We start from the raw sequence: 16,880 nt of genomic DNA on the forward strand, positions 1-16,880 counted from the left end.
TAAACAGAAGCACATGGGAACAAATGTATTATATAACATGATATCTTTTAATCCTCTGTATTTAAAATATTTAACAATATTTAGACTAGTAAGAACATAAACATACAACTTGAATAACTGAATAATATAATGCAATAAATACAAAAACATTTTTTAAAGTGGTTTTAAAACGATTACACAAGATCTTAAATCTCAGAGTTAAGCCCATAATAGACATTTTACCTCTTCAGGCTACCGTACACAAATGACGACTCACTGTTTTGATAATGGTAAAACTTCGGACTCAGGTGGAGAAGGTGTCAGTCTAACTCAGTGGGATTTAGCTACTGTAGCGTAGATCACAGAGTCCTCAATGTCTCCTACTCTGGACCTGAGGAGAAAACAACATTACCTGTTTGTTTTATTTGAACATGAGATATTATTCTGACTGAATTCTTCTAAGACCAAAGATTGAGTCTTATTTTACTTTAGTTTCTGAGTTGTATCATGTTTTATGTTTAGCTGTTTAAATCAAGTTATCAAATACTTTAACAGAGAGACAGTAAATAATTCTAAACCCAGACACGGTTCAGTATTTTACGGTAGGAGGGACTTTGCACTCATTTGCTGTGATATTGTTTCTAGTTGTTAACAGGAATTTGTCATGACTCTCATTGAAGGTTGACAGTTTAGTTACTTGAATATAAGTCTGTATAAGCACATTGGACCAAAGACTACCTGAACTGAACAGTGAACGCGGAGTCCCTCATGGCTCTGTTGTTGTTCATGTGTTGTGGACCATCTGAGACTCTCGGTTTGATGGTCACTGTTGAGTATGTTACGTCATCTTCATGAGATGTTAGAGACTGAGGAAGAGAAAGAGCCTTTTAAAGCGAATGATGGAGACATTTGACTGTGATGAATGGACTTGGGTCAACATACGTATTTGTTCTGATGTTCTAACGTGAAGTTCTCATTTTAAGACACTTCATATCTTTCATTAAGTGATGCAGCACCACTTCATATCTTTCATTAAGTGATGCAGCACAGAGAGTGTAAGTGACATTGAGAAAAGGCATACCCCATTTAAAAGTCTTGTTAGGTCTGTTCTCACTCTGTCATGAATAAATAACAATAATATAAAGCACTCACATTTTTCTCTGTGTAGTTAGTCTTTTTCCTCCTAGCAAGACATGAGAAACCCAAAAAAACTAATAAATCAGTCTGACAAAACATTGTTGCACAAACTTAGACATTGCACACAGGAAGTTGTTCTGTAACTGCGGGAAAACACTGAAGCGCCGCTCTTTCAGTAACTTCTGCTCAGACCAGACATATTGACTTTCTGTTTGTCAGAATTGAGCAAAAGAAAACTAAGTGCGCTTAAAAAAAGTTTCTTGATTCATTATTAGTCAAAACTTGTATTTCCTGAATACAGTCCAGATAGGATAAATTCCATGTAGCCTTAGCCCTATTAATATAAGCAAATCAGCATTTCAAACTTGGAACTTTGTGTGCCAAACAGAAAAACTAAATTACAACTTTAAAATGAATTCAGGTTATGAAATACATTTACATCCCTGAGGCAATGGCAAGTGTCATCTTTGTAAGACGGTAAAACACAATGGAAACCAAGTTGACAGAGCACATTCAGCAATGACAGCTTTTGGTGAAAAGTTACAAAACATTTTGACAAGAGATACAAAAAATATGCAAACATAAGTCTGCATTAGGCAGTGAATAAGACATGAGTCTTTTGGTCACAGGACTCACCAGAAGAAAAAAACGGCGAACACAAATGTAACAAAAAGAAAGACTCCGACTCCAGCCAAGTAGAGGACAGGTTGAGCGCCTGAGAAGAAGCACAAAGAATAAAGCCAGTCTTAGTAAAAAACAAAGATGAAACAAAGTGTTTGATAATGAATCTTTTCTTAATGATAATTAACAGTTAAACTGTACAAACCATGGTTTTGGGCACTTATGGTTAGCAGCACCTCAGTTGAGTTGGTTTCTCCGACTGTGTTCCTGACCTGGCACAGGTAGAGTCCAGTATGGGACAGCTCCATAGAGGGGAGAGACATCACCTGTCCTGAGCCCACCTGGAACATGGAGCTGGGAGAAGCTGTCCTCCTGAACCAGGTGTAGTTTTCTGCTGCAGGGTTAGCAGAGCTGCTGCAGGTCAGATTCACACTGCTGCCCTCAGTGACATGAGGAGGGTCTATTAAAACAGAAAGGTTCACTGGAGGGTCTGAAAAGAGTTAAAAAAATACATGTGTTCACAGTTAATGTTTTTTATTTTTATATTTTAAAACCATAAACAAATGATTGAAAATAGTTGTTATTTCTCTTGTGGGTTTTCTATTCAAATTCACCTCCCAATAACTGTATAAGTCTTTTTCACTTCCACTGAACTCTTTTTCTTTTCTGTCAGGGGAATTTTTTGATGCCACATGAATGCAGGACAACAAATGATTAAGATGAAGCGTTAGCGTAGGAGCGAAACTGTTTCTCTAACAACTGAAACATTGAACGCAGACTTTTTAGTGTATCACATTAGCAAACTTACACTGTACGTTCAGGTAAACTGCAGTAGAGCTGATCAGGTCTACGCCCCTCCTGCTGATGTTATTCCAGGCCTGACACCAGAACAGTCCACTGTGGCTTGGCTGGATGTCAGAGATGCTATAATTTGCTCCTGAGCCGATCAAATGTCCGTCTTTACGCAGGCTGTATCCGTTGTGTGTGACAGTTGGATTTGCATCACTGCTGCATGTGAAAGCCACAGAACTCCCTTTGTGGACTTCTGATGATGGACTTACTACCAGCGAGACTTTCCTTGGAGCATCTGAGGGAGAAAATGTAAGATTTACTTCAGGATTCAAAATAACTGTGACACATTGCAAATTCCAAGTAGTTTTATTTTTCAAAAGCTGAGTGGGTGTGATGCTTACACTGAACATTGAGAGCCACAGAGGCAGATCGGATCTTCTCTTGTCCCTGGACGGCACAGTAATACCTGCCAGCATCCTCTTTCCTGGCCTGAAAGATTGGATTTGATACAGGTTGTCCGTCTTTGAACCAAACTACTTCTACATGTGAAAGACACCTTGACACGCAGGTCAGACTGACATGATCTCCCTCTGTCACAGTGCTCGGCTCGACAAGAGCAGTCAAATCTGAATGGAAAACACAAGGACAACCCTTTTAACATATCAAAACAAACAAACAAACAACCAAATTAACATGAACATAACTTTATTTAGTTTTAAATATGTACCTGTTACAGTTAAAACAGCAGGTCTCTGACTCCTCCATCTGTAGTTCAAAGTTGTCTGAAATTGAAAATAGTATTCTCCAGCATCGGAGTGTTGTACATCATTAATCTTCAGACTACAGACAGACCACTTGTCACCCAAGTATCTAAAGTGTTCAGGGGCTGAAGGCATCTTTGAAAGGGGAACCAGTCTGAACTCTCCAGATATCAAAATGTTTTTGTACCACTGAGTTTTAGTGACAAAAACACCAGAAGAATAGTCATACTTGCAATTTATTACCACTGACGTTCCTTTCAGAGCACACTGACTTGTGAAGCTCACACCCCAGTTTCCACTCCAGACACCTTTGAGCAAAAAATAATAAATATGAACACAGCAAAAACTAATTCCCCACATAATCGTGGGTAAATAAAATAAAATACTAAAAGTAGACTGTATGAGTAGTATTTGTCAGATTATTTCATGACAGACACCAAACACAGAATCAAAAATGTAAAAGAGAATAAAGTTTCCCTACCTGGGATAATGAACAGAAAGATCAGAATTGAACTCTTCATTAGATCTATTAAAATAAATCTGCAACATCATGACACAAAACACAAGTTACTATATAGTCTGTGATGAACATAATTAAGCAAATATTAAATTAAAGATAAACATACTCACCAAGAGGACACAATGCTTTCTTTTTCTTTGACTTGATATGTGGATGTGTGGTGAAAAGCAGAAGTTCGAAGTTATCATCTGCACCCAGCTTCCTCCCATCTTATTAATTTACATGCACACACAGTGGGTGGAGCTTCATTGGAGATTTGACAGAAATGTTGTTGTTTTTTTGTCAGATTCTTTCACCACGTCTGTTTTTAAATGTCCCTGGTTGACTTTACAGAGGAAGATACTTTGAAAGAATTTCTATGCAAGCTACTAGTTTCTTAACACTGGAAGAAGTTGCTACCCCAGGGAAAAATCCAATTTTCTGAACTAAATGTACAGAGAAAAAAACCAGTTTAGATTAAAAAAATGGAGGGGGTGGAGGGTTTTTTGCAGTTTTGGACTTTGTTTAGATAATAAGTTTTTGTTTTGCCTTTTTGTTTATGTAGGGACCTACAAAATATGGTTCTTTAAAAAGACTCTTTTATTGCATATACACACGTATTCTATGAAAACTTTATTACCCACGATCCTTTGTTTCTTTTACAGTCTATGGTTCAGACAATTTATTTGCGTATTGTTTTGAGTGATGTACTTTAAGCCAATCAGTCACTAGGAAAGTTGAACGTGTTAGCCAATCAGAGATAACTATGAGTAGAGAGGAGGTGACGGACTGAGAGAGACCGTTCCGAAGGGAGACCGTTCCGATGCTCTCTGTGAGTGAGATTAGCAATGTGCGGCAAGCAGGAGGAGCTGTGTAAATTCCAATAAGGAAGACATTGTCTCGTTCATATCCGTTGTTATAACCCGGATTGAACATTATTTCGAAGTTACACATTGTGTCATTACATTAAAGAAATCAGTTATGTTTCTGTCAATGGAAAGTGAAAGGGTAGCATGCTGTCTGCATTTGTTGTTTTCATTAGCTTTGGAGACGTGTATGTTTGGATTTTAAGCGGTTGTTTAAACTAGCACCGTGTTCGTGATAGACGAGCTGTAAACAACGGATATAGATTCACCGAGGACGGTAAAAGAAGGGGGATTTTGCTGTTGTGTTAGCAACTATCAGCGTGGGCCGATCCTGTGTGCTGGAGCTCCGTTGCTTCACAGACGGCTACCTGCTTGATTCTAATTGCACAAATGCTGGTGAGGTGAGTAACTGAAGACATTCATACTGAAAGCAGAGCTGTTAAAGGTCCTAGGGATTTCCATTCTTTATGTGGGCCCTAACTTTTAAAATCCAAGCATTTGGTGCGAATGAGAACATTTAAAGAGTTGGTTAACCAAGAGGTAATTTCTGGGAGTAAATTGTGGGTTAAATAATCATTAGTATGTTGGGAGTAATGCTCTGTATTTGTGGTATTAAGACATGTTTACGCGCATGTGCGCGCACACACACACACACACACACACACACACACACACACACACACACACACACACACACACACACACACACACACACACACACACAAAAGTTTACTGATATTTGAAAATACTTTACATTGTTTCTGGGGAAAACAAGGATAGCTCATAAGTTGAGTTAAGTAGTTCTGCACCATGCTATTTATTTTGGCTTATAACGGCATTGCATAGATGTACAGATCATGTCAGCCTGTATTGATAACTTTACTGGTAAAGGGACATTTAGTGAGTTTAAAATCTAAAGCTGAGCACCCAGGATCCTGTTTATAAACTTTAAAGTAGTGGCTCGGTCTAATCTTAATCATTGCAGTGTTAAAAAGGGGATACATGATAGTTTTGCTGGTATCTGCATTTTGGTCAACCTCTTTGTTTTCCATCTGATCATGACAGAGAAAAGAAGAAAAAAATATTGTTTTGGATATTGTGATATTTAACATTAATAAACACTTAAAACATGTCCTAAAATATTAAGCAAATTACACAACCAACATCACGTGAAGAGAGGTCACAAGTTGTTAAAGATTCATTACACTCAACAGTTACTCTGCCACATGTTAAACAAAGTGACAGTTGAAGGTGACAAAAGTTCCTGTTAGGAAACTGAGTGCTATTATAATTGACTTGTAATGTAAAAAGTTCCTGGATCGTGTAAGGTCCTGTGTGTGGTATGATTTTCCGCAAGTGAAACCCATCGCAAATGTAGAAACGTGTCCCTTTACTGTGCTGTGTCATCTGGAAAATTCTCCAATTTGTGCTTAAAACAATGCTTTCTGCTGTTTGTGTATTTAAAAAAAATCACGAGTATAAAACAGTTCAGTAACTATGTAATGAATCTGATTTAGTAGTCTGTAGTTGTTTCATAATAAAATGGTCAAATAATTTTTCAGTTTAAGTAGTAAGAAATCATCAAAGTGGAGAATTGTAAATTAACTTTTCAAGTCCTCTGACCATCAACATGCGTTTACACCGCAGAAGGAAAAAAAAATATAATAGAACAAAACGTTTTTTGTATGCGATGAGTTTAAACTGGAAAAGAAACAACAAGTGAATGTTTTTTTATCAACTCTTTATTGCCACCATTGATAAACATGGCTGACCATTAGGATCCATGTTTGATCATGTCATTGTACCAAAACAAATACTGTCAGTCAAACTGTAAGAAAGAAAGTCACGCGTAATAGAGCTATAATATTTTCTGTTTTATAATCCTGAGACACATTTTATTACCATAAGGGAAAAATCCAAATTCAGACAATCTCAATGCTCGAACTCATTAGCGTGCCACACTGTCACCCCTCACTTTTAGAGTCTGCGTTGTCATGCAAAAAATGTCAACAAACTTCCAGGAAACAAGTATGCTCTAGAAACTGGATAAATGTTGAAACATCAACAGTTAAGTGCACACTAGTGTGAACATCTGAATGTGTGAAATATTACATATTCTCCATAAATGTCAGAAGAGTTTCTACAGAGTGCTGACACTAATGTATATAAAAAAAGGAACTGTATTCTAATACATAAAAATGCTTGTTCAGCGTTCTTTACATCCCTCAGCTTAAAATCAGCATACTGTACTGTATTTAGCATGTACTGTGGATCAAATAACACGGCAAACAATTGTTTAAAGCATTTGTCCTTCATCAGGCTGCATTCGGGAGGTAAGCTGCATAGAAAAAAAACAGGAAAGACATGCAACACATTTTTGGACCAAGGCCCAAAGTTGTCCTAACAGTCTGATGAAACATGTCAGGCCTACAAAACCTACAGTAAGGTCTCATCCGGATCCACAAGGAGTGACTGACCTGTCCCACAGTCTGAGAAGTACAGTGATTGGTTCACATCAGGTGTGCTGTGTTAATCACACGAGGAAGAAAATGGAGAGGGAGGAGGAGAATAGATAATGGGTAATTAATTAAATCAATTAATAAGTCGGTAAGGAAAAGAAAGTTGAAACAGGAACCAAAAAAACTTGACTGGCTAATAACTGTCAGTTTGTAAATGTAAAGACTGAAAGTTATACTGTATCCTACCTGACTTGCCGTCTTTCTGCTGTTAGTGCCAAGGCTGCTGCAGCAAAGTGTAAACAACTTCAGATGAATCCTTCGGCTTTCTGTCTCCCCCTCGTGGCAGATTGTGGACCTGCACCTGTTCTGTGCTGAAACGGGACAACAACAGAAGCAGCCACATGAGTCCTTCTCCACATGAGTCCAATCACACCATAAAAAGAAGTCCTTATTTTACTCCACATCCATTAAAATGTTTTTTAACCTCCGAAACTGGATGAGAAATTTACTGTCCTCTCATAAACAGACAGAGGTGTTGGATATCACAGAGGACAGAATAAAAGATAGAGAAGGAATGACAAGGAGTGGACAGCATAGAGAAAGCGATGACAGGAAGATAAAGAATAAAGGAAGAGGGCCAGTGTAGCTGTAAAATAAAATCAGTGACGTGCAAGACGAGAAGCAGTAGATCACTGTTGCGGTCGATGGTCTGAAGGGAGACAGATGGTGCAGAAAAGGAAGGACAAAAGAGTAAAATACAAGAAGGAGTCAGAAGCAGAGACAAACAGATATAGAGCTGATGACTGTGGAAAGTAGCAGAGATGGAGAAAGTTTGATTTGTATCTATATTCAATTTATCAAAACAAAATGTTCAAAATAAACTAAGCACAGGGTGAGTCACGCCCATCCAATCTTATTCAAACCTGCTCTTAAATATACACCATACCCAAAGCAATATTACCCAGTTCTGCTAAAAAGAGCTAAAATACATTTTCTTTTCTATTTAAAAATAATAATGATATCAACCTTTTTTTGATATCCTCGTAAACTTCATATTAAAAAGGACCAAATGTCAATTATAGGGTGACCAACAAAATAGCTGACAAATAGCTAAAAAGTTTACCTCGACAATTTGGAGTAATGAACAGTGATGCAGTTCGGGGCGGGGCTTCGACTTTCAACTTCAGTGATTGGAGGGGCCTCCTTCAGAGGGACAATGGCGGGGTGGCAGCTGTCACTCAAGTCTTCTGGCTCCTCCTGCATCAGACGCGTGCACGCACAGACACATACACAGACACACACACACACAGTTTCATATATGCATGTAAGTAGTTTACCTCCAGTATAAGAATCTGCAAGGGTCTGCTTTTGTACCGGTATGTCGGACATCTTGCCCTTCCTCATTGGAAAGCTCTGCTGGGCTAACTCATAAAACATGGTGTCAGCTGTCACTGATGGACGCTGGGGTCACACAAAGACACATGCATTCAGTATGAAAAAGGGAAAAGTTATAAATAATGATGGAATATTATACAGTTTTGAAAGTACTGACAATTAGTTGATCATCAAAGACAGCAGAAAATGTAGAATATTTGACCTTGTTTGGCACCTCTCCTGGCTCCATGTCTACTCTGTGCATGTTCTTACTGTGAAGACATGGGGAAGAAGTGAGGACTCCTTTCACAAAAGTGATTCATATAAACCATGAAATCGACTTTTTTTTTGTAAGTTTAAATGTGATGCAAATCCATGAGACATGGAATAAAATGATGCTGAACACAAAAAGTAACAACAAGGGGAACTAAATTGTTTGTCCTCCCTCCCTACACAAAACAGATATGCTTGTACAATTCATTTTTGTTTCATGTGCAGTAGTGCAAACATGCACATAAAGCACTGACTAAATAGCTGTGTTCTTCCTGTCACCTGATCATAATGGCCACAGTGAGAGTGATGAGGGCTGCAGACACGCCTACAGCCGACGCCAGGGCGATGACCTTAAGTCGACCTGCCGGTTTAAAGACAGTTGATTAGCCTGACTTCTAACGTCAAGTAAAGAGAAAAACTGAAGGTTACATGTGTTGAATAAAAATAGAAGTGCAGCAAGCTATAAAAACATCAGAAACATAAAAATAGAAAGAGGGAAAGTGAAGAAAGAGGAAAAACATCATGTGCATCATCTTTTAAGTGTCTAGACTTCAAACTTGTGTTTCCACTTCTGATTTCCAAAACCAAAGTCCACAACTTCTGCTGTCTAGACTCAAATAGAAGTTTTCCACAACACCTCATCACCCTGTCCTCTCTCCTCATAGTGAGACAGATTTACATGACTCACAATGACTCATATAAAAACAGTCAGAAACCATGACACCATATGCTGCGAGGAGTTAGACCCATGCTGTAATAGAGACGGGGGAGGTCTCATCACCCAACACTTCAAGCAAACATCAGACCCATCCTGACATTCTGCAAGCTATAACCTCAGCATAATCTGCTCTTTTTAGTCCTTGTCTGAGATAATCAGAAACATAGATGTACACAGGACGAAGGAGGGTTTCACTGAGCTTATCAGTGACAGCTCATCCCATCTATGACACGTCCAAAGATGACGATGGAATGAAAAGCAAGAGAAAGGTGTAACCAACCTGCCAGTCAACAATTATGTGGCTTTTGTTGTTTGACTACATTCTCAAGTGTAGTTGTCAAGGAATTATATATACATTTAGAAGAGGTGTAGTTTTTACTTGATGCTCTGTGATGCGGTAGCTACGAAGAGCTTACAGCTTGATGCTAGCATTTGCATGCTAAGTTTCTACCAATGGCAATACTAACATGCTGTTCAACAAGTAGAACGTTTACAATGTTCTTTTGACAGCTTTCTTACATTAACTCAGTATCAGTATCTAGGCCAAGGACACTTCAAATTGCGACTTTACCTCTTAGCCACAGATTCAAATCACTGGGTAACATCAAGTCTCAACCAGTCATGGGACCAAAATGTCTTTACAAGAAAGAAAAATAGCTTGACTCAAAAGGCATCAGAAAAATAGAGCCATCTCTCGGTATAGAGTTGTAATTTCCATCACCAAGACAAATTTCTGTCAAAACTGCAAATCTGAACCTTATGGTAGAGTCTTCAACGTTAGTGGGATTCATCCTCGAGAGGACATAAATGTCCATCCAAAATTTAAAACAACTTTATCAAATGCCAAAGTTGCTTTCAGTTACATGTTTTCCATACATGTATCATTTTTTACCTCTGACTCGTACGGTGAGGACAGGAGAGCTGTGAGCTCCGATTCGATTCCTGGCCTCGCAGTAGTACTGACCGCTCTCTCCAGGGCCGACCTCTGAGAAGGTGAAGACAGGCCCGGACTTTGTGCCCCACGCTACAGGGAGCACACACAGAGAGAAAATATACTCTGACAGTTTGAGGATCCAAACCAACAGACAGTCCAGAAACACACACAGAGCAACGCCTTACAGACTGCAAACATTATGCAGTGCTTATAGACCTTGAGGATTTCTTATGTTAACCTCGAGTGGAACCACATTTTTTAAGATGCTAACATTGTACAGAGCCCCCGTCCAGAGTTAGACGGTGCCATGTAAAGTTGTCCACTGCTGGGTTGGCCTGACTGCTGCACGTCAACGTCAACGGCCGGCCAGCGTCCACCACAGTGGAGGGACGAGCCAGAACAGACGTGTTCTTAGGAGGATCTGTAGGGAGGAGGGAGAATAAATAGATTTTTCATCTTAGATGCACATACCAGTACATTTAATCGAATGAAAAACTTAGAATTGCACTTACAAAGCACTGTTAGTGTAGCCACAGGGGAGCTCTGGTATCCTAAGCGGTTCCATGCTGAGCAATAGTACTGACCAGCATGACGAGCTCGCACTGAGGGGAACGTCAGATTCTGGACGTTTCCTTTATTCACCATCTGATCACCTACAATATGGTACCAAGTATACCTACAGAAGAGAACAAAGAGGTGAAGATGATGAGAATAATGAAAATGATCATAGGGTTTTCACATCGTCCAGTCATTTCTGAGGTCTGCATTTCAAAAGCGAATTAAACTAAATAGAAATTTCACATGACAAAGAAACATTTAAGATTGATGCCAACCTCAGCAGACTCATTTCAATCCTTTGTTTTTTAAAGAAAGGAGAAGTATCGATTCTACCTGCTGGCAGGAGGGTGGGCTTGGTTTACACAGCTCAGGTTCACATACGAGCCCTCTCTGATGTCACCTGGAGGACTCAGCAGCACACGGGTGTTCTTTGGAGAGTCTGAACAAGAAGGCAGACGAAAGCGAGATAACAGCATTTTGCTAGTAAGCTCACGTTTGTCTTTGATGTTAAGTAAATGCCACCCTGATCCCTTCATGTGACGTGTGTGAAACACATGCAGCAATGGCGCATCTGTCCATGCATGGCTTTAAAAATCAACAAACTCAAGCAAAAACAGGAGGTTGGAAGTATAGATGAGTCTTGATTCATGATATTCAGATAATTTGTCAGTGACTGCAAAACAACAACAACACAACGGTGTAATGGAAAAGTATAAAAACGTGATAAAAAACAAGAAGTAGTAACAGAAAAATATATCGATGAAAAGTTGAAGAACTTTAGGTCTGCTGATCGTTTCAATTGAGTTATGACAAAAATAGTCATGTAAGAAAGACAATTACCAGGAAAGACAAAATGACACATTGTATTCATATATGATATAGGTGAATGTCAAAACAGTATTTTCCTCTGAAAGACCTAGTTAATGCATAATATTAGATCTATTACTTTTTAAAAAAATAGAGAAACAAAAAGTAAAATGTCAGTAGTTTCTGTTTTTACCACTTCCCTCTAAATGCACATGATAAAAGAGTCCTGTTTTGAAATAGAGTTGTTGCCTCACCAGTTAAACCCAGGCTGACCCCAGACAGATTTACATCTAACATACAAAACTTCAGCAGACCGTAGACACATTTTTTTCCGTGTTTAAGTGTGCTGGTGTTTGAACATCCAGGATGACTTACAGGTGACATTGAGCAGGAGTGATTTGGAGCGGTCAGTTCCCAGTGAGTTTCTTGCTACGCAGAAATACTCTCCTCTGTCTGTGTATTTGAGGTGAGATAGGAGGAGCTGAGGCCGGAAACTGTCTGGGATGCTGCCGCTTTCCATATCTGGAGAGCAAGGAAGAAGCATCAATCAATCTTTTTTTCTTCATCTCAAGACGCTTAACCAAAAGAGCAAATCTCGACCGTACAGTTATTATTTACAGAGACCTAAAAGAAATGCATAAAACAAGTAACAGTTGTAAGGAAAATTGTCCTTTTAAGTTCCTTGAGCAGAACTAAACTCATGCAGAACAGCAAAGATATACAGACAAAATTAGTTCACACACATATTCACGTGAACATTTAAGAACACAACTGGTTCATGCCAACTTTTCATATTTTGTTAACACAATAACAATGTGTTGTTTTGTACCTTTGAACCATGCATAGCTCTCTACAGGTGGAGCTGCATCACTGCTGCAGGTCAGAGTAGCTGACCCCCCCTCTGACAACTCCCCTACAGGAAAGACTGATATTGAGGTCGAGCGAGGACTGTCTGCAGGGGAAGACATTGAAAATGGGAGGGTTGGAAAAGAAGAATATAACAAAGAAAAGAGAACAGAATAAAGGGAGTGAAGATTGAAAGATAAAAAATGTTAACGCAAATTTCTTCTAATTATTTTGCCCTTTTATTAGTACGAGTGGTTTGTCTCTTTAATCACTCACTCCTCTGTCTTTTAATAGTTTAAGCTGCTCATGTATCTCATTTTAATCTCAACAATCAAGCTGCAAACGGGCACATTTTTGACATGTTTCATTTTGATTACTCACGTCCCAGAGCAAGAGAGAGAGAGGGTGATTGGACGTTCTGTGGTGGGATCGGTCGACAGCTGTACGCTCCAGCATGCTGCAGGTCAAATCGGTTTATAATCATCCATTTCTCATAGGAGCCCAGGTTGAGTCCATTCCTACAGAAGGTCATATAATCATTGTGACAGACAGTATATATTCTTTTACGACAATATATGCTCTGAACCACCGTTTGGGTGACTAATTATACTCTCATGTGTACATGATAACACACCTGTACAGAGCAAGGCTCCTTCCAGGTGCAGCACACCCTGAAGCCTGACATCCCACAAACACAGTCTCACCAAATCCAAACATGTTTGCAGGCCGGGCTGGATGAACCTGGACCTGGAGGTCTGAAATAGAAAGGCACTGACGTTAAACGATTATGGTTTTAGCCCAGCGAAGAATTGTTATAAGTCACTTAATTAGCGTGATAGTTTGTGTACGTCTAACCTGTTACATCCAGAGTGATGGTGTTGGGAGAAGTCCATCGCCCCAGTGGTTGATCCGTCTCAAACCTGAAGTGGTACTGTCCTGCATCACTCAGTCTCACAACCCGGATCTGGACTGAACAGCTAGAGTAGCTCCCCCCAATGTAGCTGGAACCAAGTACTCATTTGTCAAACAGTTATGCATATGCAGTATTTTCATACAGTATTATTTGTATAGTAGCTAATTAAACATCAACACATGTTTCTCCAACCGTGTGCGTCCTCTGTACGACAGGCTGATCTGGTTTGGGTCCGTGTGGTGAGTGAACTCCCTGCGACCGTCTGTAGAAACCCGGAACCACATGACCCTCTTCACAGTGTGACCTGTGGAGAAAAACACAGCAGAACCATCATTTAGACACTTTCATAGCTTTGCCAATCACTGTATGAAAACACCAATGAATTCTGGTGAAGGATCATTCATTGACTTCATACCTGAAGGGTAGTCATAACGACAGGGTAAAGTTACAGTTGTTCCTGCCCACACACAGATCTCCCTTCGAGAAAATGACACACTCCACCTGCTCTGGATACCTATAAGACAATTTAAATGACATCAAATTCTATTTTATTAAATCATATATACTGAGGATGTCATATTGGATCCTTTCATTTAGCACTGTATCTTTCTGATCCCTTGAATTACCCCTCGGGGACAAATGAAGTCTTTTGAATTGAATTGATTTTATTTATGATACAATGGTAGGAAAGGATATGATTTATTGTGGTATGAAATTATAAGATAGGATATGATATGTAATGATGTGGTACAATCATGCTGCAATATCTTATGTACGATAGGGTATGAGCTAACAATACATACGATAGGGTATAATTAATTCTGATTGATATATTTTATACAGTTCACCATTAATTTTTTTATTTGATCTAGGACTAGTAAAAGGTTTACAATCAAGCAAGAAACAATATCTACTTTCTGCCAAATAAAAAAGTGCACAATATAAAATTCCAACAGATTTGGGAATACATACTTGAAAACTAACTTCTTCCCGTCAGAGTGGCTCCTCAGAGTAAAACTTGTCAAACCACAACTCGCATCTGCTCACAGAGCGACACATAAAACTGAAGCAGTGACAGTGAGCCTGAGTGTGCAGCCGTGGTGTCGTCCTGTGCTGCTATCTGCCTGCCTGGCTGACTACCTTGCACAAAAGGCAATCAATACTTATAAATAACCTGAGCGTAAAGGCAAGGGCACCTGGCTGCAAGACCTTATGTGCATAATGAATCCAAAAAGTCAGGCTATTCTTTGAAACAGTTTTCACCTGTTTTACTTTTCTTTGACCTTTTTAGTGAAACATCTGAAACTCCAAACAGTCATCTGACAATGATGGAGTATTGCAAATCGTCTCTTACTAAGTCATAAGACTATGTACTTATATGTTTAGGAGTATGTTTTACACCTCAACATAAAAAGTTAGCTTTTGTATAGCCCTCTTACCTGGTACAACTGTAAGGATGGTGGCCAGAACTAACACACCTGCCAACATCTCCGCTGACACAAACGCTGTAATGGCACCGGAGATTTAGCACAAGAAGAAGTAGAAGGAAAAATGATCAAATATTTTCACCAAGATAAACAAATCCAGCAGATTGATGATGAAGCACTTACCCCTTAAAGTATTTGTATTCACATCAGTCAGTCAGATGGGGCAGGGTGTCAGGGATGCAGTGATGGAGGTGATCTTATATGGTGATGGTTGTTGCATGGTGATCAGAATCAGGTGGGAGGAGTAAAAGGGGCAGAGGCAGGAGGAAGAGGAAGTAGTGTGTTTACCCTCCAATAGTCTGTTCTTGATTTTTCTATTTTCACTTTTTTCCACTTCTCCCTCTAAAGCAGTTATTAAAGGTCAGTGACTTGATGGCTCTACTTTATTGTGAACTTGTGATGTCCTTGTGATCGTATCACTTTCACAGTTGTCTCCTCTACTGTAACTTAATGTAACAGACCTAAAGGTCGGAAAGACAAGTGTGTGCATTCTCTTTTAACTAAAGAAAACTTTTGCACAAACAAGTATTCCTTAGAAAATAATAAGCTTTTTATCAATACAAAAAATAGAAATATTCGGGTCTTTCCTTTACTGTACAGAACATGTCTATTTTCTATATCTTTTATTAAAAGCTCCTGTAAGGAAATATCAGTGCTTCCATTTGGCACTCCCTGTTGACAAATTAGTATCACTGATCTATTTGAGGATTTTGCCCTTTCCAAGTATACAGTACCAGTCAAATGTTTGGACACACCTGATTCAAATGCAAATTATTAACTTGAAGACATTTTGATCTAAAGGCTTATGCTTACATGATGTGTTTCTTATAAAGAGTTTATGCCTACATATGCAATTCATTTCAAAACAAAACAAACGTTTTATTTTTAAAAATAGTAAACAAAAAAAAAATAAGGCTATCACCAGACCCTAGATACAGCTTACAGTAGTAATATTTTATATTGAATTATTAAAAAATCTCTTTTTGTTGTGTGTCCAACATTTTGGCTGGCAGTGTAAGTGCTTTTCACAAATGTCGTTCTTCTTTCTCTGAACAGTCGGTTCTGTGTTTCCTCCTGTAACTGTAGAAAGAGTGATGAGAGATTGGAGAGAGTTGAGAATGAACCAAAACACTGACGTTTTTAAGCAGTTAAACTAAAACAACGCGCTGAAAGAAGCTAAAATGATCCAGAGAGTTCAGGAGATCTGCAGAGGCTGCTAATTTCTGCTCAATGATATCAAGTAGCACCTTGGCATTAAACAATACCGTTGTCATTTTTAGCCATTTTAAATATATACATGTATATCAAAATGTACAACATTCTTTGCACTGCGGAAAACAGTCAGGCTTCAATCTGACACTGTCACAATATCTCTCAAACTCTGACATTGTGATTGACCGATTGTTGAAAAGACATGTACGGTTCATTTGTCGAGGGATTTCAGCTCTGTTGGCGAACATCAATACGCATTAGTCAAGCAGACACACACTCGGCAGATGTCTTCTCATCCACTGCTCTAATTGAGAATTTTTGGCACAGAAATCTACCCACAAGCAGACGTAGGGAGGTTTGAGACCTCTCATTCAACTGTGTCCACTTAGCCTGATGAGTCTAAATGACTTTAACATCCCACCCTGCCACGGCTCGGCCAATAGATGTCAGTTTAACATCACGACTCGGCCAATTGGCTACTTACCCGCGCTCTGACCCAGGAGTAATGATGATGTACAGTTTAACATTTCAGTCAGTCTCTATTTACTGGCATCAAGTCAGGGAGAAAGAAGGGAGAGAAAGTAAAGGTTAAAGAGATGATATTGAAATCTACATCTGGACATGAACAGTAACTGCTTAATTAT

General features: G+C 39.0%; 2 protein-coding genes across 2 annotated transcripts; both read right to left on the reverse strand.

Moving 5' to 3' along the window:
* Positions 1-268: 268 nt before the first annotated feature.
* LOC306823273 (B-cell receptor CD22-like) lies at positions 269-3,294 on the reverse strand (the record flags this gene model as incomplete). The annotated part of the gene is made up of 8 exons (XM_079342728.1): positions 269-370; positions 718-845; positions 1,132-1,162; positions 1,753-1,831; positions 1,943-2,227; positions 2,546-2,824; positions 2,931-3,155; positions 3,264-3,294. The coding sequence occupies 8 exons, from the start codon at positions 3,292-3,294 to the stop codon at positions 310-312; spliced, it is 1,119 nt and encodes a 372-aa protein (XP_079198854.1). The 3' UTR covers positions 269-309.
* Positions 3,295-6,402: 3,108 nt separating this feature from the next.
* LOC306824508 (B-cell receptor CD22) lies at positions 6,403-15,386 on the reverse strand. Its single transcript, XM_079344687.1, has 19 exons — positions 15,148-15,386; positions 14,977-15,042; positions 13,953-14,051; positions 13,730-13,841; positions 13,480-13,625; positions 13,259-13,379; positions 13,006-13,142; positions 12,608-12,730; positions 12,154-12,300; positions 11,305-11,410; positions 10,926-11,089; positions 10,685-10,834; positions 10,372-10,503; positions 9,041-9,122; positions 8,712-8,760; positions 8,489-8,575; positions 8,238-8,371; positions 7,361-7,485; positions 6,403-7,179 (listed from the first exon to the last, which is right to left on the reverse strand). Exons 2-18 carry the CDS (start codon positions 15,023-15,025, stop codon positions 7,383-7,385), a joined length of 1,941 nt encoding a protein of 646 aa, XP_079200813.1. The 5' UTR covers positions 15,026-15,042; positions 15,148-15,386; the 3' UTR covers positions 6,403-7,179; positions 7,361-7,382.
* Between the last annotated feature and the right edge of the window lie 1,494 nt (positions 15,387-16,880).

The sequence above is a fragment of the Symphodus melops genome, assembly GCF_947650265.1.
Source record: "Symphodus melops genome assembly, chromosome: 5".
NCBI classification, from domain to species: Eukaryota; Metazoa; Chordata; class Actinopteri; order Labriformes; family Labridae; genus Symphodus; species Symphodus melops.

Bases quoted from the DNA above. Each gene is read 5' to 3' on its own strand.
- LOC306824508 (XM_079344687.1), bottom strand. From the start codon at position 15,025: ATGTTGGCAGGTGTGTTAGTTCTGGCCACCATCCTTACAGTTGTACCA. The intron at 13,842-13,952 runs GTATGAAGTCAA...TTTTCTCCACAG, and splicing joins TCGTTATGACTACCCTTCAG to GTCACACTGTGAAGAGGGTC. The intron at 11,411-12,153 runs GTAAGTCATCCT...CTTCTTGTTCAG, and splicing joins ACTCCTGCTCAATGTCACCT to ACTCTCCAAAGAACACCCGT.